The sequence below is a fragment of the Gracilinanus agilis genome, chromosome 3, assembly GCF_016433145.1.
Source record: "Gracilinanus agilis isolate LMUSP501 chromosome 3, AgileGrace, whole genome shotgun sequence".
Lineage (NCBI taxonomy): Eukaryota > Metazoa > Chordata > Mammalia > Didelphimorphia > Didelphidae > Gracilinanus > Gracilinanus agilis.
This window is the reverse complement of record NC_058132.1, coordinates 172,849,162-172,867,957: the sequence shown is the minus strand read 5'-3', so window position 1 is coordinate 172,867,957 and position 18,796 is coordinate 172,849,162. Positions and strand designations below refer to the sequence as shown.

General features: G+C 32.5%; 1 protein-coding gene across 2 annotated transcripts in view; it reads left to right on the top strand.

Moving 5' to 3' along the window:
• The window catches only part of SESN3 (sestrin 3), an 84,493-nt gene extending 65,926 nt beyond the window's left edge, over window positions 1-18,567 (top strand). Inside the window, exons 5-10 of one of the 2 annotated variants that reach the window (XM_044668381.1) lie at window positions 1,426-1,659; window positions 2,360-2,507; window positions 9,990-10,108; window positions 12,001-12,191; window positions 14,948-15,092; window positions 18,206-18,567. In XM_044668381.1, coding sequence (XP_044524316.1) covers window positions 1,426-1,659; window positions 2,360-2,507; window positions 9,990-10,108; window positions 12,001-12,191; window positions 14,948-15,092; window positions 18,206-18,292 — 924 coding nt within the window. In that variant the 3' untranslated portion in view covers window positions 18,293-18,567. Of the gene's footprint in view, window positions 1-1,425; window positions 1,660-2,359; window positions 2,536-9,989; window positions 10,109-12,000; window positions 12,192-14,947; window positions 15,093-18,205 lie in introns of both variants that reach the window. The other variant, XM_044668379.1, reaches the window with a different exon arrangement.
• The last annotated feature ends 229 nt before the right edge of the window (window positions 18,568-18,796 follow it).

Genomic DNA, 18,796 nt, shown 5'->3' with positions numbered 1-18,796 from the left:
TATCCCCATCAGTTTATGTGTAGTACCATTTTATGTCCACAGCATCTCTCACATTTTCCCTCTTTCTCTCTACTCACACAGCCCTAGTTTTGGGCCTTGTTGTTTCTTACTTGTGCTATTTCAGTAACCTTTTATTTGGCTTTCTTGCCTCAGATCTGTCCTTACTCCAAATTAATCTGCCACCCAGCTACCCAAGTGATTTTCCTAAAAGGCATGCCTTGACCATGTTACCTTTCTACTCAACAAACTAGTTTTACCATTACCTCTAAGATAAAATACAAATTCTTCTGTCTGATATTTAAACCTATCCTATTTTCTCCTGCCTTAAAAGTCTCAATCCTTCCTCTCTTCTATGTGATCTATGATACGTATTACTTGTTTCTTACTCATGACCCTTCATCTCCCTTCTCCATGTGTTTTCATTGGCAGTCCTCTACCTTTTGGGATTTCTAGTTTCCTTTTAAGACCAGCTCAAGTGAATCTTTTGCAAACAGACACTTATGGTTATTCCACCTCAAAGGTTACCTTGTGTTTGTTATATCTGTTTGTCTGTCTGTCTGTCTGTCTCTTCTTTTCTCCCTCCCTCCATCCCTCTCTCGTTCCTTACTCCCCCAATATCAGAGGTGAGATATTAGGGCCCATGTATTCAAAATTGTAAATACATTGAACCTAAGATCTTTGCTTTTTGTTGGCTTTGTTTAATCCCCTTTTTAATAAAGATTAAAATTTTTATGTGAAAAAAAAACAAACTCTAGTGGTTCCCATTACCATAACTTCTAGGATCAAATACAAACTTAATATCTCCCTCTTTAGAATATGAGCTACTATGTGGACAATAAGGTGGCTCACTAATTGAGAGAGCCAGACCCAGAAATGGGAGGTACTGGGTTTAGATCTGACCTCAGACAGTTCCTAGCTGTCTGACCTTGGCAAGTTACTTAACCCCTACTGCCTAGGCCATAACACTCCTGCTTTGGAATCAGTACTAAGTATTGATTCTAAAATGGAAGGTAAAAGTTTATATTTATTTTTTTTAAAAAGCTACTATTTCATTTTTAACTTTGAATCTCTTAGCAGTGTGCCTAGAAGATAGAAGGTGCTTAATAATACTTGTTGATGCATTGCTTGCTTGTTTAATTGTATAACTTTTACCTGTTTTAATAATCACAAAATACTTAAAAATGAGGTTTTTATGAAAAAAGCACTTCATAGGTAAAAGTTCCATCTAGAGTCATTAACAAAAAGAAGGCCTAAAATAATGGTGAGGTGTTTGTTTGGGAGGAAATCAACATTTTTAATGTACTGATGAACACCCTTTTTTTTAAGGTTTTCAGAATAAAAGATAATGAATGTGATTGAAGAATTTTTATATTGATTTGTAAATGGTCTTGTTTGTTCTCCTCCCAATCTTTCTTTTAATTTCAGAAACTTGTCAAAACTGGAGAGAATAATTGGTCTCTGCCTGAACTAGTACATGCTGTGGTCCTGTTGGCACATTATCATGCCTTGGCTAGCTTTGTTTTTGGTAGTGGTATTAATCCAGAGAGAGATCCAGATACTTCCAATGGATTCAGATTAATATCTGTCAACAACTTCTGTGTCTGTGATCTCGCCAATGACAACAACATAGAAAATGCATCCCTTAGCAGCAACTTTGGGGTCAGTGTTCCAAATCCATTTCTAGTTTCTTTTATATTTTCTATGCTTATTAATCTCAAACATGTGAAATGATTTTCTTATTTATATTTCTTCTTCAAATAGATTCTTACATATGAACATTTTCAACTCAGTTTTTATGATGACATATACATTTTTAATATCTAAGTACCACTTTGTCTAAATTGTACCTTTTCTGGTCTTCATAATAAAATATAAATAGATATTTTCCTAATCATAAAAACATTTCAAATGTTTTAGCTTTTTCCTGAATCATAGAGACTTTTAGCTAGAGTCTGGGAGAGTAATCCAATCCACATGACACCAACATAATCAAATAGAAAGTTTAAAATAATAAATAGATGTGTTTATCTTTGTAAACATCAACTATTAGTATTATGACTTATTTGAAAGTGGCAAATTTGTGGCATCTATATTTTTATATAGAATGTAATATAATCCAAATTCATAATGGAATAATGTTTCTCCATTTATTAGTTATTTTCTGTTTTTGGATTCAAGACAACAAAAATAATATACTCTTAAAAATTTGAATTAAGCACACAATTTTGATAGGCAATAATAATAAATAAAACAGGTATTACTACTACCATAAAAAAGTACTTTGGGAGCATAATGAGACATACCAGACTGGTTTCTTTTTAATGGTACTAATTCTCAAAACTATCCTGTCTGAATATAGATTGTGGATTCTCTAAGTGAGCTAGAGGCCCTAATGGAAAGAATGAAAAGGCTTCAAGAAGATAGGGAAGATGAGGAAGCCTCCCAGGAAGAAATGACCACTCGTTTTGAGAAGGAGAAGAAAGAAAGTCTTTTTGTTGTTTCTAGAGGTATTTTCCATTCATTTTGTCATATAGATGCTTTTAAAAAAACTTTCTTTTTAAAAAAATTTTTACACCTGTATTTCCCTGAGCATTCACTTTGAAATTAGATTTATATTTTCTGGGGGGCAACTAGGTGATTCAGTGGATTGAGAGCCAGGCCTATAGATGGAAGGTCCTAGATTTAAATATGGCCTCAGAACCTTCCTAGCTGTGTGGCCCTGGGCATGTCACTTAACCCCCCATTGCTCTGCCTTGAAATCAATATACAGTATTGATTCAATGATGGAGGATAAGTTTTTTTACAAACATTTTTATTTTCTGTCCACAGAACTCCCAATGTTTATTTTCCATATTTATTTCCATAAATATCTTAAATAATTTACTTATGGATATTTTAGTATTTTGGATCCATGACTTTCTTAGTATGGAGATGACTGTCATTAATGTTGATCACATACATAGTTCTTATCTATGTCTTTGCATAAAATCTTCCTTAGAGGTTATATTAAACATATTTGAGACCTTTCTCTGTTATTTCTAATATTGCTAAGCCTCAAATCTAGTACTAGACTGCCCATAAATTGTCTCTTTCTTGATAGATAATCAGTATAGCTCCTTTTCTGGTCTTAACAATAAATTTCGCGTTACTTTTTCCATAAAAATCTTCATTGATAACAAGTCATAGTCTTAACTTTATTTTTTCCATTGGCCTTTTCAGATACCTATTATCCTCCAATTTGATTCTTACAGACTCAACAACATAGTGTTGACTGAGACCAGTTTAGTTAAGTAGATTAACCCATTATCAGAAAGGTAGGCACAAGGTAAAAAAATGTTTTAGCCATGTTGACCCTTTAAACAGTGATGTTGATGATCTCCAAATATTGTACCTATTTCATTTTTCCCTATGGTTCCTTATGTGCTCATAAAATTGCATGTAGCAAAATTAAAATAAGCCAAATGGATTTAATAGAGTTGTGTGTCATATTGTATAGGCATGCATATACATATGGATCCTTACATATGTGATGTAAATTTTAAATAGCAATTCACTCATACTGCTAGATTTTTGTTTATTGTCTTAATAATAGTTTCTGAAGTTACATGAATGCTTATTAAAAATGTTGGGGTTTTGTCAAAATATTCAGTCTTGGGATATTAACTCATACTAAAAGGGAATACTAATAGACTTTTCTTATAAAACAATTTATTAGAGATTATTTTTAATGCTATAAAGAATTTCAAAATATAAAGGACACTTCAGTACTGATTTTTCCTTATTTTTTAATCAAAAGATTTTTGTTTTAATCAAGATAAAAATTTCTGTGATATTAAGGGGCAAACCAAAGATATTTCTTTCCTTATGCCTTTGCCATTATAATTGGAGTAAAAATTATTCAGAATTAACTATTTTACTACATGTTGGAAGTAATCTTCTGCGATCTTTTCTCAATAGAAATTCCAGTTTTTCTGTATTCTCTTTTTGTCATTCTTCAAGTCCTTCATTTTACATTCTTCATAAAAAAAAGTGAGGTTTTGTAGGGGGCAGTTTAGAAATCTGTTGAATTTTCTTTGCAATATTTAGCCATTATAAGAAAGCTAGCTGTCCTTCAGCATTTGGTGTGATGTTGCACTTTATTAGAACACTTCTCCCTGGCCGTCTCTCATAATCTTGGAAATTAGAATATCTTTTTCTTCATGGCTGAAATGAGTCTCTTCAGCAGTTGCAGCTCCACAATGTAGAGAAGGAATATCGACTTCTTTCTACCAGTCTGGGAATTGAACCATATAAATTGACTTTGTGATGAAGTCAGTCAATAAGTATTAAGTGTTTTTGATGTATCAGACTCTGGGGATACAAAGACAAAAATATAAGTCCTTGGCTTCAAAGAGCTCATATTCTAATGGGGAAACAGTCTGCAAGTTACTATAACTTTACAGAGGAGTAAGATGTCCTTCAGAAGGGAGAATTTGAGCTGAGACTTTTAAGGAAGCCAGGGAAGGTAGGAGGCAGAAGTTATAAGGTCACTGTAGAAATAGGGTACAGTCAGTGCAAATGCATGGAATTGGGAGATAGAGTATCATGTACAAGAACTATTGAGTAGGCTTGTTCATGTGGAGTATAGAGAATCTAGAGGAGAGAGTAAAGTATAAGAAGGTTGGAAAGGTAGGAAAAACTTTAAATGACAAACAAAAGGACTTAATATTTGATCCTGGAGGTATTAGGGAGCTCCTATATTTTATTGAGTGGAAGTAGGAGTGATGTGGTTGGAGGTTTTTATATTTGATCCTGGAGTGAGCCACTGGGGTTCATTGAATAGAGGAATGGTAGGGTTTCACATATAATAAATCATATATAATAAATCATAATTAGCATTAGAGTTTTTAGAATCTATTTGTTCCTTTTTCAATTCTTGGAGTAACAAACTAATCCAATGAGGATTTTTTTACTTTGCGAGTGATTCTTAAGATAAACTTGATATATAATTCTTGGGATCTAGCCAAAGATCCTTTTAAGTTCTGACTGGAGATGTTTCATTTTTCAGAAAAATCTCTTCTTTAAAAATTCTAGGAAAAAAGGGTTTTTTGTGTGTGTGTTTTGTATACTTTTTTCAACTCTCCTATTCCTGAGTGATTTAATTATTAAATTTATAGATATTAAAAAGTAACATGAAAGATTGACTCGATTCATTGATGAAATTAATCATCTAATTAAATTTCCTATACTGTTAAGCAGAAATTTAAAAAGATAGATTTCAAGAGATATTTAGCAGAAATTTAAAAAGATAGATTTCAAGAGATATTTGAATCAAAATAGAAAATATACATTATTTCTCACCTCTGCATTGTACCTGTACAAAAATCATTCATTTTTAAGACATCAAGACCTCACAAGTGCAGAAATACAAAATATATATATATATATATACTTTACTGATCACAACGCAATAAAGATTATATTAAGAGCCAGTGATAAAAGTATTAAAAAATAGTATTTGTTTTCTTACTAAGCACTAGATATTCAAAAAAGCAATAAAAAACAATGTCCATTCCCCAATGAGCTCTTATTAAATTGGGGAAAACAGCAAACAAACATACAAACAAGAGATATATGTAGGACACATAGGAAGTAATTTTAAAAGGGAAGTGACTAGTATGAAGAGAGGTTAGGAAAAGCTTCCTTTTCCATATATACAAAAGACATAAGAAATGTTAGTAGGGCCTTAAAGGAAGTCAAATAGAAAGAGAAAATGAATAGATATAAAAGGTAAAATTATAAACAAATTAGGGAAACATGGTGGGGGCAACTTTTAGTTCTATGGAGAGAAGAAAAGTTCATGTTGAGACAGAAGATAGCATAGATAACTTTCGTTACATAATAAAGTTTTTGCACAAATACAAAATCTGGTTAAGATTAAAAGGAAAATAATTGGGGAAAATTTTAAACAAGTTTCACTGATAAAGATTTTGTTTCCAAGAAATATAATGAATATATTAAAATTTATAAGAAACATCCCCCAGATGACAAAAGTTAAGGAGATGAATAAGTGTTTTTCAATGATAAAAATACTGGAGACTCAAATAGCTTAATCCTAAAGATTAAAGATAAAAACAATAATTGAAACAACATAAAGAGATTTTGGATTTCAGCCCAAGCAGTCCTTAAGTGGGAAACGTTTATCTTTAAAGACTTATATTAACAAAAACCCATCAAGATAGAAATCCTGATAGTCAAGGAAGAAATTAGCAACATAGAGGGGAAAGGCTAAATTTATAAAATGATTTATTAGTTTTTTGAAAAAATAATAAAATAAACCATTAGTTAATTTGTTTAAAAGGAAGAAAGAAAACCAAATTAATAGTATCAATCAACAACAATGAATAAAAATAAAACCCATAGCTTAAATTAAGTGAATATTATAAAAGTATAAAATATCCAAACTAAGAGAACAAGAAATAGAGAATTCAACAATCCAGTCTTAGAGGAAAAAATTGAACAAACTATAGGTGAATTTCGTAAAAAGACCCAGAATTAGATGGATTTACAAGTGAATTCTATCAGATTTTCAAATGAATAAAATTACACAAACTCTTTACAAAAATAACAGAAGAAAGGTTCTTACTAGGACTTTTACAACACAGGTATTATCTTGATACCTAAAGTAAACAGAATCAAAGCAGAAAAATATATGCCAAGATCCCTAATAAACATTAATGAAAAACATTATAAATAAAATATCAACAAAGAGGCTAAAACAATATGTTACAAAATATTTTAGCAGCTCTTTTTGTAGTGGCAAAGAATTGGAAACTGAGAGGTTCTTTATTACTTGGGGAATGAATGAACAAGTTGTGATGTATAGTTGTAATGGAATGTTATTATTGCTCCATAAGAAATGACAAACATGATGAGTTAAAAAAAAAAAAAAACCTGGAAAAAAATTACCTAAACTGATCCAAATTTAAGTGAGGAGAACAATGTATATGGTACAATGATCATCAAAATCACAGAATAGAAAATAAATCCACACAAATAATAAGCATTTTTATATGTAATAGCAATAAAGTTTGCAAGAAGAAATAGAGAAACAATGTTTTCAATATTTTACAATTTGCCTACTGAGATACACACAAGAGCTATAGTAACTACAACTACATACTTTTGTTTAGAGACTACCTCTCATTCCTCTTTGATGGATCTCATATAGGTCATACCCTCATAGGTATATCCTACAGGGCTCTATCCTGGGCTCAATTGTCTTCTCCCTCTATACAACTTCACTTGGTGATCACAGCAGTTTTTAGGGATTTAATTACCGCACTGATTCCAAAGGATCAATAATGAAATACTGCTTATTGATAGTAAGGTGACAGATTTAGATTGCAAAATGAGATAACTTTATTTTTGTACGATCAATAAATATTCATTAAGCAGCTACTCTGTGCCAGGCACTGTACTAAGCTCTTACGATATAAAAAAAGCAAAAGACAGCCCCTATGTTCAAGAACTCACATTCTACAGCCAATGAGGGAGTTTGTTTTGCTTGGCTGCATATTTTTTACAAGGATTTTGTTGTTCTTTTTCTTTTTTTTTACTTTGGGATTAAGGAATGGGGGAAAGAAAAAATAGATTTCTGTTTATTAGATTTTTTAAGAGTTTGGGGTTACTAAGATGTTGAATGTTGCATGCACTTTCATAAAAGGTTAATTTATTGTTTTTACTTTTTTATGATAGACCTCAAAGAATTGGGTAATTTAAGTGTTTATAATGCAAAACCAAAATATATCAATAAAACCTTTTAAAGGGGAGCAGCTGGGTAGCTCAGTGGATTGAGAGTCAGGCCTAGAGACGGGAGGTACTAAGTTCAAATCTGGCCTCAGACACTTCCCAGCTGTGTGACCCTGGGCAAGTCACTTGACCCCCATTGCCCATCCTTACCACTCTTCCACCAAGGAGGCAATACACAGAAGTTAAGGGTTTTTAAAAAAAACTTTTAAAAATACTTACTGAAGGTAGCCAGAAACTAACATCAATTTTGAATTTGATCAAATTTGAAATCAATTTGAAAAATCAATATTGAAATCATTAGACTCTGATGAGGAAGTAGAAGATAATAACAAAACCATATTTTTGATACACTGTAGGCTTCTTAGTTTTTTTTGTCCTTGGTATAATCTCAAATCGTGATTTTCAAGAACTTCTAGTTGTTATAGCAGCCTTAATGTTGCTATTTGTAAGCTACAATTAATATTATCTTTAAATTATAAGCTTATTAATCATAAATAAAAATAGTTGAATGAAAACAAAGAATAGAAAGTCTTATATAAACCCTTATTTAAAGAGGTAGAACCAAAAAACAAATTGCTTTTGTTCTATATCCCATTCTAGATCTGCCTAGAATTCTATATAAATTATATTTCAGACTTTTAGTTATTATATAATCAAATAGGTCAAGAAAAGAATAGTAAATTTTGAGAGAGTACATTGAAATTTTATTCCTTTAATCCTAATGGAATAAGTTATTAAAGTTATAATGTATTCTTTTATCATCCACATTATGTTATCCTTCTATGAGAGTTGTAACAATATGAGATCATGGTATTAGTGACTTGTGATATTTTTTGATCCTGAAGGCATGGCCTGATTTTAAAGTGTTATATGAATAAGAATTTAGAATTCCACAAAAATTGGCAAAATGTCAGAATATTTCCCCATTTTGAGGAAGGCAAAGTTCATCACCCTAAAGAATAGTATTTGATCTGTCAGAAAGTGAATATCTCTTTGTACTTTATTGGAGGATAGGAGTGATTGGGAAGCAAATTCAAGAATATTTGTGAAAATATCTAGCACCACACAATGAAATTTAACTTAGGCCGAAGTCCATAGTTTTGCTGGTATGCAATTGTTGATGCAATGATGAGAATTCCTTTAAGGAAACTAAAATGATCTTAAAGTGTCACCATTTAGCATTTTAAAGTAATTCTTATTAATTATTGGAGGCTAAGAGTTTAGGTGACTGTGCATTGAATCTTTGGCCTGGAGTCAGGAAGCCCTGAGTCCAAATGTAGCCTCAGACACTAGCTGCATAAACTTTGCCAAGTCACTTAACCAATATATTTGCCTTAATCCACTAGAGAAAGAAATGGGAAACTACTCCAGTATCTTAGTCAAGAAAACCATTGAATCACAGGATCATGAAGTGTTAGACATGACTATATATAAGGCATTTTTTAATATACTCAGTTTATAAAATGTATCATATTCAATGGCATTCAAATACCTTATTGTTTGAAAATCATGTGTTGAATTTTTATACCTCCCTAACTGGCATGTGAGGATTTTTGGAGGGCATGGGGATAGCAAATCTCATAAGCATTCATATCACATGGATATTTTTAAATTGGCAAAAATTATTAAATGTGTACTGTGAATGAACACTTTTGGATCATATGTAGAATATTTTCAATGAAGCTTTATTTTGACTAGTCTAAAGGTGGTCTTTCATTATCTAAACTATCACAGAGAATCTTTAAAGGGTCATCAAAGGTCCAATCTAAGACTCTTCTGAAATATGCAAACAAACAGCTATCCAGCTTCTTTTTGGAAACATTACTTAGTCTAACTCCAGCCATTCTGTGACCAAGTAGAATAAATATAATAGAGTGCATTCTAAAGGAATTTATTTTTCCCTAAAAGATTCTTTTCCCAATCAATTGAAGCAGTAGGCTTGCCTGTAACCTTTCTCATTTCAACTTTTCAATTGAATTAACATCTTTGGCCTAGATACATGGTAGTTAAATATTGTTGGTATTTATTAGAGAAATTGAACCCAGAAACTATTAACAAGACATGTTCCTATAAGTTTAAATACCAAAGTGAGGAACTCAATTTCAGAAATGACATTAAAAGTTTGAAGTGAGGAAAATGGAGTTCAGGTCTTGACTACTTACAGTTCTCTTAATATTCTATTTTATTATTGTCCTCAGCCTTTGATGATGATATAGTTTCAACATCTGATGTCTCCAGATATATTGAAGATCCTGGTTTTGGGTACAAAGACTTTGCTAGGCGAGGAGAAGAACATTTACCAACATTCCGAGCTCAGGTATATGATTTCTTTAAAGCAAATCAGAATACTGTGGTTTTTAATTGTTTCAATTGTATTGGAAAATAAAGTGAAATATGAATGAATTAAATAAATTCAACAAACATTCCTAACCAACAAGAATTTATTAAGTATAAGCTATTCAAGAGGCCTGTCCCTTATTTGCTTTAGTACAGTTTGGGGCATTAGGCTCCTTTCAGGTACCAAAGGATAGTGATGACCCAATATATCCCCTGCCAGGAACCTAGTGGAAAGTGAACCTTTTTGACTTTTTGCTTGCTTATGCCTTCATAGATAAAGCATAAGTGGAATAGTATCAGTAAACAAAAAATTCAAATTCTTCAAAGGATTTATGACCATTGAAAACAAATTATATTGTTCATGTCTACAATAAAAAGGTACTCTATTTTTTATCTTATTTTTATTGTCATGCAAAACACAATTTTGTATTTGTCATTGTTTTAAAAGCAAGCTCATACATAACTAAAACCCCCAAAACAAATAAAAGGTACTTTAAATAACTGAATAATGGCCCATCCTAGTGGGAGGGAAAAAAAGAATAAACTTAAGTTCATAGTAATTCATCTAATTAGGTATAGACTTAATAAGTACCAAATGAACCAAATATTTATAACAGTGGTGCTAATCTGCTTAAGGAAGTCCCAGATCAGAAAGTATGCTAATTATGAAAATCAGTTCTCTCAATCTTGGGAAGAAACAGTTTGGAGGTTTCCAGAATCACAAACAATTCCAAAAACTTACAGAGTTCCGATTCTACTAAATGTTTATATTTTAACACCAACTCAAATTCTACCTTTATTTCTAATTTGATTTTGTTAACAATAGTTAGTTGCAGGGTCTCTTGGAATTATAGTAGCAATTAGAGTTTGATATCTGTAGTTGACATTCAAATCATATTTCAAAGAAGGTGTTACTCCTCCTTTTTACATTTTTGTCACTCTCACTATATGTGCTGAACTTCTCTCTTAGAAGAGGCTTATAAATTTTTGTTGCATTGAACCATAGCAGAAAATGCTGGACTCATAATTATCAGTAAGTTAACAAACATTTATGAAATCACTATGTACCAGAAAATGGGCAAAGCAACCGAAGATACAAATAAAGGTATACAGTAGTCCCTACTCTCCTGGAATGCACAAGTGTGATGGGGGAAGACAATAGGCAAACAACTATGTACAAACAAGATATATGCAGGATAAATAGTTGATGATCGGAGTGAAGGTACTAACATTAAAGAGGTTTGGGAATGACTTATGATAGATTGCTTTTTTAGCTGTGACTTGAAGGAAATAGGGAAAGTCAGGAGATAGTGATAAAGAAAGAGAGAATTACAGGCATGGCTGACAGTCATTGAAAAAAGAGAAAGGCAGCTATGTGGCACAGTAAGTAGATAGTGTGTCAGGGTTGGAGATGGGAGTCCTGGAATTCAAATTTGACCTTACATTAGACACTTCCTAGCTTTGAGACCTTGGGCAAGTCACATAACCCCAATTGCCTAGCTCTTGCTACTCTTCTGCCTTAAGCATTGATACACAGAATATAAGGGTTTGGGGGTGGGGGAAACAAATATATAGACGTGGGAGATCGAGTGTCTTTGTTCCAGTGATACTGGCCTCCTTGCTATTGTTCATAAAGAGTATGTGGAATTCGGGGCTCATAATTAGTTAATTTTCTACACAGGCATGTTAACCTACAAAGCAGCTCTTCAGAAAATCTTAATATTGCTTCCAATAAAAGTAAACCAACAAACTTCAAGAGTAAAATATCAAATTATCTCATTTTAAGAAATTGGCTAAATTATTGCTATTTCCAAGGGAAAGGAAAAAATGGAAATCCTGCATATTTTTTATCTGAACTTTTAATTCTTTTAGGACTATACATGGGAAAATCATGGGTTCTCCTTGGTAAATAGGCTTTACTCTGATATTGGTCATCTTCTTGATGAAAAGTTCAGGATGGTCTACAACCTCACTTACAATACCATGGCGACACATGAGGATGTGGATACAACCATGCTGCGAAGAGCTTTGTTTAACTATGTTCATTGTATGTTTGGAATCAGGTAGGTGAATTGTAGTAAATGTGTTTGAAACTAGCTGTACAAATGTATGACTTAATATTCAGACAGAGAGAGTACATTTCTGCCCCAAAATATTGATGGTTTCCTGACAAAAGCAATTTGATGCTAAAAATGTAGATTCTCTGTGTCAAATAAATGTTTTCATTTTAATGTGAATGTAAATATAAAGGCAATGTTTAGTATGCTATTGGGAGAAGATGGATCAGCAATTTTATTTTCTGTTGAAAGGGAATAGATAAAATTTGGAAAGACTTACAGGAAGAATGATTCTATTAGTAATACTCAATGCTTATTGAGCATCATCAAATGCGTACTCTTTGGCAGTTTATAAAGGAGTAGAAGAGCTAATCTACTTATTCAATACCATCCTAGTTGAATTACCAAAAAAAATTTTATTGGGTTAGAAAAAATAATAACAAAATTCATTTGAAAGATTAAAAGGCCAAGAATATCAAAGGTCAAATATCATCCCAATAATGAAAAAGTATAAAGGAAAGTCTAGCAGTACCAGATTTTATGAAAGGAATATATGAGTCAGTAAGAGAGGGAGAGCATTGTGAAATATAAAATAGATAATTTAGAGTACATTAAATTGAAAAAGATTTGTACAAATAATAAAATGCTACCAAGATTAGAAAGAAAGCAGAAAATTAGGAGAAAAATTTTGTAGACAGCCCCTCAGGTCTCATATCTAAAAATGTAGTTGACTTTGTCAAATCTGTAAGATTAAGAGCCATCCCTCAGTTAATAAATGAGCAAAAGATATGAACAAACAATTTTCAGATTAAAAAAATTAAAGCTTACATATAAGTATATGAAAAAATGTTCCAAATCAGTACTGAGAAATGCAAACTAGAACAACTCTGAGGTATTACTTTATGCTCACCAGACTGACTAAAATGACAAAAGGTCAGAGGGACAAATGTTGGAGGGGATGTGGAAAAATGGGGATACTGATACACTGTCATTGGAACTCTGAACTGATCCATCCATTTTGGAAAGCAATTTGGAATTATACTCAGAGAGTTATAAAACTGTGTATATTCTTAGACCTAGCATTTTCTGGGTCTGTTTCCCAAGAAGATCAGGGAAAGAAGAAAAGAACCCATATGTTACAAAATGTATAGAAGCTCTCTTTGAGGCGGCATAGATTTGGAAACTGTGGGGATGCCCATTAATGGGGAAATGGCTAGACAAAATTATATTAGTATGATGGAATACTACTATGCCATAAGAAATGATATGACTTAATTTTTTAAAAAACCTGGAAAAAACCTTACAAGACAGTGTAGAGTGAAATTAGTAGAACTAGAAGAATATTATACAAAGCCAAAGAACTATTATTGGAAGAATAAACTGAGAATATTTCCAGAAAGTGAACAGAAAGATAAAGCATGAAAGACTTAATTTGTATGAGCATTTTGGTCTCCTGACAATATCTTATGTGATGTGAGATGGGTTAGAACATTGTGAATGGGATATATTATGTAGATATGAAGAAAAGTAAGTTAAACATATAGATTTGTGGTTTCATTTGTGTAATATCATCTTTCTTCATGCATGGAAATGCTTCTTTAATTTGGATTTGTAAACATTTGGATTAATATTTTTAAAAATGAAAAATAAAAAGAGATAGAGGAAACTCAGCGCTTAAAGCTTATAGACTATATATATATGTATATATATGCATATGTGGGTATAAATTAATTTAGTGTCAAGTGCTAAGGAAGACTATAGAACTGTGAACTAAGTGTCGATGTTATTGATCAGGGAAAGTCTCCTAGAGAATATAATATCTAAGCTGGGCTTTGAAGCAGTTTATGGAGAAATATGGCCAGTCAGGAATAGATTTATCATGATGGCACTCCATAAATCATTCTGTAGCTTTTCTTAACATTTTGAAAAATTCTTGAGACTGGAACTAGAATTCAAATAGTTGGAGTCTTATTTTCTATAACAATTCTAGATTTCGAAACTAAAATCTCAATTCTAGAGAATTTTTAACTAAAAATCGAATACTTGTCAGAGGAAAAGCAGAAAATACATTTTAATTTCAGAAAAAGTAACAGTATTAACTCTGAAAGGAATCTTGGAGATGAGCTAATCCAATTCCTTCATTTCATAAATGAGGCACTGGAGGCCAGAGAAGTAAAATGACTTAATTTCCTTCACATTGCTAGTAAGTTGAAGATGGGGGCTTGAGCTCAGTTCTTTTGACTCTTAAGTGTGTTCACTAAGCCACTGGGTGGTGCAAGGAATAGAGTACTCTAGCTGTGGCATCAGGAAACCATGAATGTGAACCCTGCTTCAGACACTTACTAGCTATGTAACCCTGAGTGAGTCATTTGACCACTATCTGCCTTACTTTCCTCAACTGTTAAATGAATATAATGAGAGAGAACCCACCTTGCAGGGTTGTCATGAGGGTCAGATGAGAAAACATTTGTAAAGGGCTTAACACAGTGCCAGCATACAGCAGACACTTAATAAATGCGTTTTCTCTTCCTTTCCCACTGTAGCATCTGTGATATTAATAATTAGTTTTCCTTCTTTGCCATGTAGAGGATTCATTATACCATAAAGAATAAGGTCTGTAAGAGACTTTTAAGAGATCCTATGAGAATATTATAAACTTAGTTTAAGAGAAAAGAGACAAAAGGGACTTTCTAGAAATTTGAGGCAAGTTATTATTAATAAAGAATTGCACCATAGAGCTGTTTTATTGTTTTTTTGCTTAGGTATGATGATTATGATTATGGAGAAGTTAATCAGTTACTTGAACGAAGCTTGAAGGTTTACATTAAGACAGTGACCTGCTATCCCGAGAGAACTACCAAGCGCATGTATGATAGTTATTGGCGTCAGTTCAAACACTCGGAAAAGGTGAGTCTTTTGTAAGAAAATCTACTCTGGCAGCAGGTAGGTGGCTCAGAGGATAGAGAGCCACATAAAGATGGGGAGGTCCTGGGTTCATATTTAACCTCGGATAATTCCTAGCTATGTAATCCTGGGCAAGTCACTTAACTCTAATTGCCCATCCCTTGCTGCTCTCCCGTATTGGAACTGATATTTAGTATCAGTTAATTAATATTCTAAGACAAGATAAGAAAGAAAATCTCTACTAGATCTTAAAATCATAAGTCTAGAGTTTAGAAGAAATTTCAAAAACCATCTAGTCCAGCCTTATTTTACAAATGAGAAAACTGAGGTTCAGTAAGATTAAGTAGCTGATACATCTGTATGCTTTATCAGATTTGACAAAATCAAAAGATGACATGTGAAAATGGTAGTAGGAAGTATCCATTTTGGTAAAGGAAGTGGATTTATTTATCTTTAAAACAAACCAAGAAACAAAACTCTCCACACTTAGAAAGTAGAGTTTTGCAAGCTTATTTATTAACTACTAAATTCCACTTGTGTCCAATTCACTAATTAACCTCTTGGTCATATTTTTTGCCACTTGTGACCACACAATATGTAGAATAGCAATTGCTTTTGAAAGTTTTGTCCAAAGTGCATTCTTCAAAATATACACTTAAAAAAACCAACATTTCGAAAGATATTTTGTTCAGGGGGTGATCAATAACCTTCTTTCCCAAAGTCTCCACTTTAGATGCTCCATTAAATCTCTATCTGCTAGACAAAATTCTGGAATCTGAGGTAAACTAATTTTGACGTATAGTTCCATTTGACTAAGTTCATCATACAAGATAAAATGTACATCATGAAAGAAACATAACCCTGAAAGAAATTGTTTGTAAAAGGAATCATATTTTATCATTGATTTCCACTGTGCATTAGTGAGGGAGATCATTTAGCTATAAATAGAGCAATCTAATTGATGCCAAGATATCAGAAGTATTATTGAGGGTCTGAAATTTCTTATAGTTAGGGGTAGAGATCAATTAATCAGTCACTGAGCATTTCTGAATTAAAAAACAAACAAACAAAAACCCTTACTGTCTGTCTTAGAATTGATACAAGTATCAGTTCCAAGGCAGAAGAGTGGTAAGGGCTAGGCAATGGGGGTTTAATGACTCGCCCAGGGTCCCACAGCTAGGAAGGGTCTGAGGCCACATTTGAACCCAGGACCTCCTATTTCCAGGCCTTCACTGATCATTTTTAAGTGTCTATTTTGTACCAAGTTCTTTTCTAAGCACTGTGGCTACAAAGAAAGAGAAAAACAGTTCCTGCCCTTCAGAGAGCTTCCATTCTAATGGAGAGGAACATGTAAATAACTAGATAAATACAAGAAATATGCAGAGTAAATAGGAAGGTGGTCTGTGAGGAGATCACATTAGCAACTGGGGATAATAGGGGAGGGGGGAAGGGGATCAGAAATGGCCCCCTTCAAAAGGTGAGATATGAGCTCAGTTTTGAGGGAAGCTAGAGAAATTAAGAAGCAGTGTCATATATGAGTATTTCTTTGATGATGCTGGTATCAGTAGCTGGTCTAACATTTCATACTTTGTACCTTTGTATAGTAGAGACTTTATCTGGGTTAAATGTGTTTTTAAATAACAGCATCACCTCTTAATTAGACAAATATATTTTGTCAGCTAAGAAATAGCAATGATTTAAATACACTTAAAATTCATTGATTTGGAGTGATTTAGAAACTCAGAATAATTAAGTATAGTATTAAAAATATTGTAGAATATTTTAAAAGAAATAAAGTTATTTATTACATGAAATCTTATATTTGCTTAGCACTTTAAAATGGATTTCAAAAGAACTTTCATTTTAATATATGACAACTTCTATAAAAGGCTTATTAAGCACTTCCTGAGAACCTCTATAAGAATTCTTACATGTACCATGTCTAGAAGGAGCTGTGTATCTCTAGAGAAAGTCCTAGATACTTTTTAGCAGCTTAGATAAACTCCTGTCATGGCTTTTCAGAGAAAGGGGGATGGGATGTGTGGCAAAAAATCAGGTATTTCTAAATACAACCTGAAGTGAGCAGTCAAAGTATAATCTGAAAGAAAAGAAAAGCATGTTCCTACAACTCAGTACAATAGCAAAATAGGAAATTATATGATTTAGTATGAAAGCAAATTATGGGGAAATGTACCTTATATAAATTAATTATGTAAAATTAGAAGTGTTGTTTTGTTTATATAAATGTAATGGCCATTTGCAGCTAGACTAAGCTCTCTGAAACTAGTGGCTCTTACTTAAATTGGCCCAAACCATATTCTGAAATATTTAGAGGTTAATTAAACTATTAAGATTATAGCCTTATAATTAAGAAAAGGTAATATAAAGAAAGATCCACTCACATGAAGATTTACTCTTTCTCTGACTATTCTGAACCAGATTCTTTTAAAAAAATATTGTTGTTATTTATTTTTCTTTCCCAATAACATGTAATAACAATTTTTCAACATATATTTTCTGAAAATTTGAGATCCTAAATGTCTTCTTCCCTCCCTTCCTTCTTTCCTCCTCTTCCTGTGATGGCAAGCCACTTGACCTAGTCTATACATATACAATCATGTAAAACATATTTCTACATTGGCTATGTTGTGAGATAATACTCTTATAAAACCCCCAAATAGAAATACAAATAAAATAAAATGAAAATAGTATGCTCTAATCTGCATTGAGTCTATCAATTCAGAAACATATTCTTAAAGCCTTAATAACTAGTTTGAAGTTATCTTTAACTGAGTTTTATTGTTCTGTGTTTTTCTTAAGCAAAGTGTTAGTAGTTTGATGTTATTTTGAATAATAGCGTTTTGGGGTCCATTAGTCATTCATTTGATTTTTTAATGAAAATTTTTTAAGTTTTAGGCAAGGCTAATGTGACTGAGAGAAAGAAATCTTTCTACAAATGTACTGGCTTCACACAAGACTGAAAAATTTGCAGATACTTATGTTTATATGTTTAGGAAACATCTTTCTATTAATAATCATAAATAAAATTATGAAAAATGAATGCAGAATTGCTTGCCATAGAGCTAACAGAAAAAAAACATCCCTTTTCCCCTCAGGTTCATGTAAATCTACTTTTGATGGAAGCCCGCATGCAAGCCGAACTTCTGTACGCTCTTCGCGCTATAACTCGCCACCTGACCTGAAGCATCATTGCAGAGGAAGCGCCACGTCACTGATGTGTGAAAGACCTTTTCACAGAACATACGCACCAGAAGCTGCTTGTGATGTAGCATCAAAAAATGATTCAGTTCTCTAATGTCCAAGTTTAGCCGTGTTTTTTGTTTTGCGGCTGTCATGTGCAATGATGTGTTTTATTTTTCTTGATGCTTAACATTACTAATGATAGCAAACATAACACTGAAGAGCACTACTTTACATCTTTCTAGTTGGATTTTTCTTTTATACTGGTTACAATTCATGACCCTGCTTTATTAAAGCTTAATTTTAGTGCTTTGAGGGCTGTGTGTGTGTGTGTGTGTGTATGTATGTGTGTGTGTGTGACTGTTGTGTTTTTTGTTTGTTTTCTTCAAGTGTAGGAGAAGCGCTTATGTTCTGTTTAAGCCATCATTGTTCAGGTTATTGGAACGAATCCAGCTAGGAATGTCCCCATCTGGCCATTCTCAGATCGTAATGCTGTGTCCTAAGGC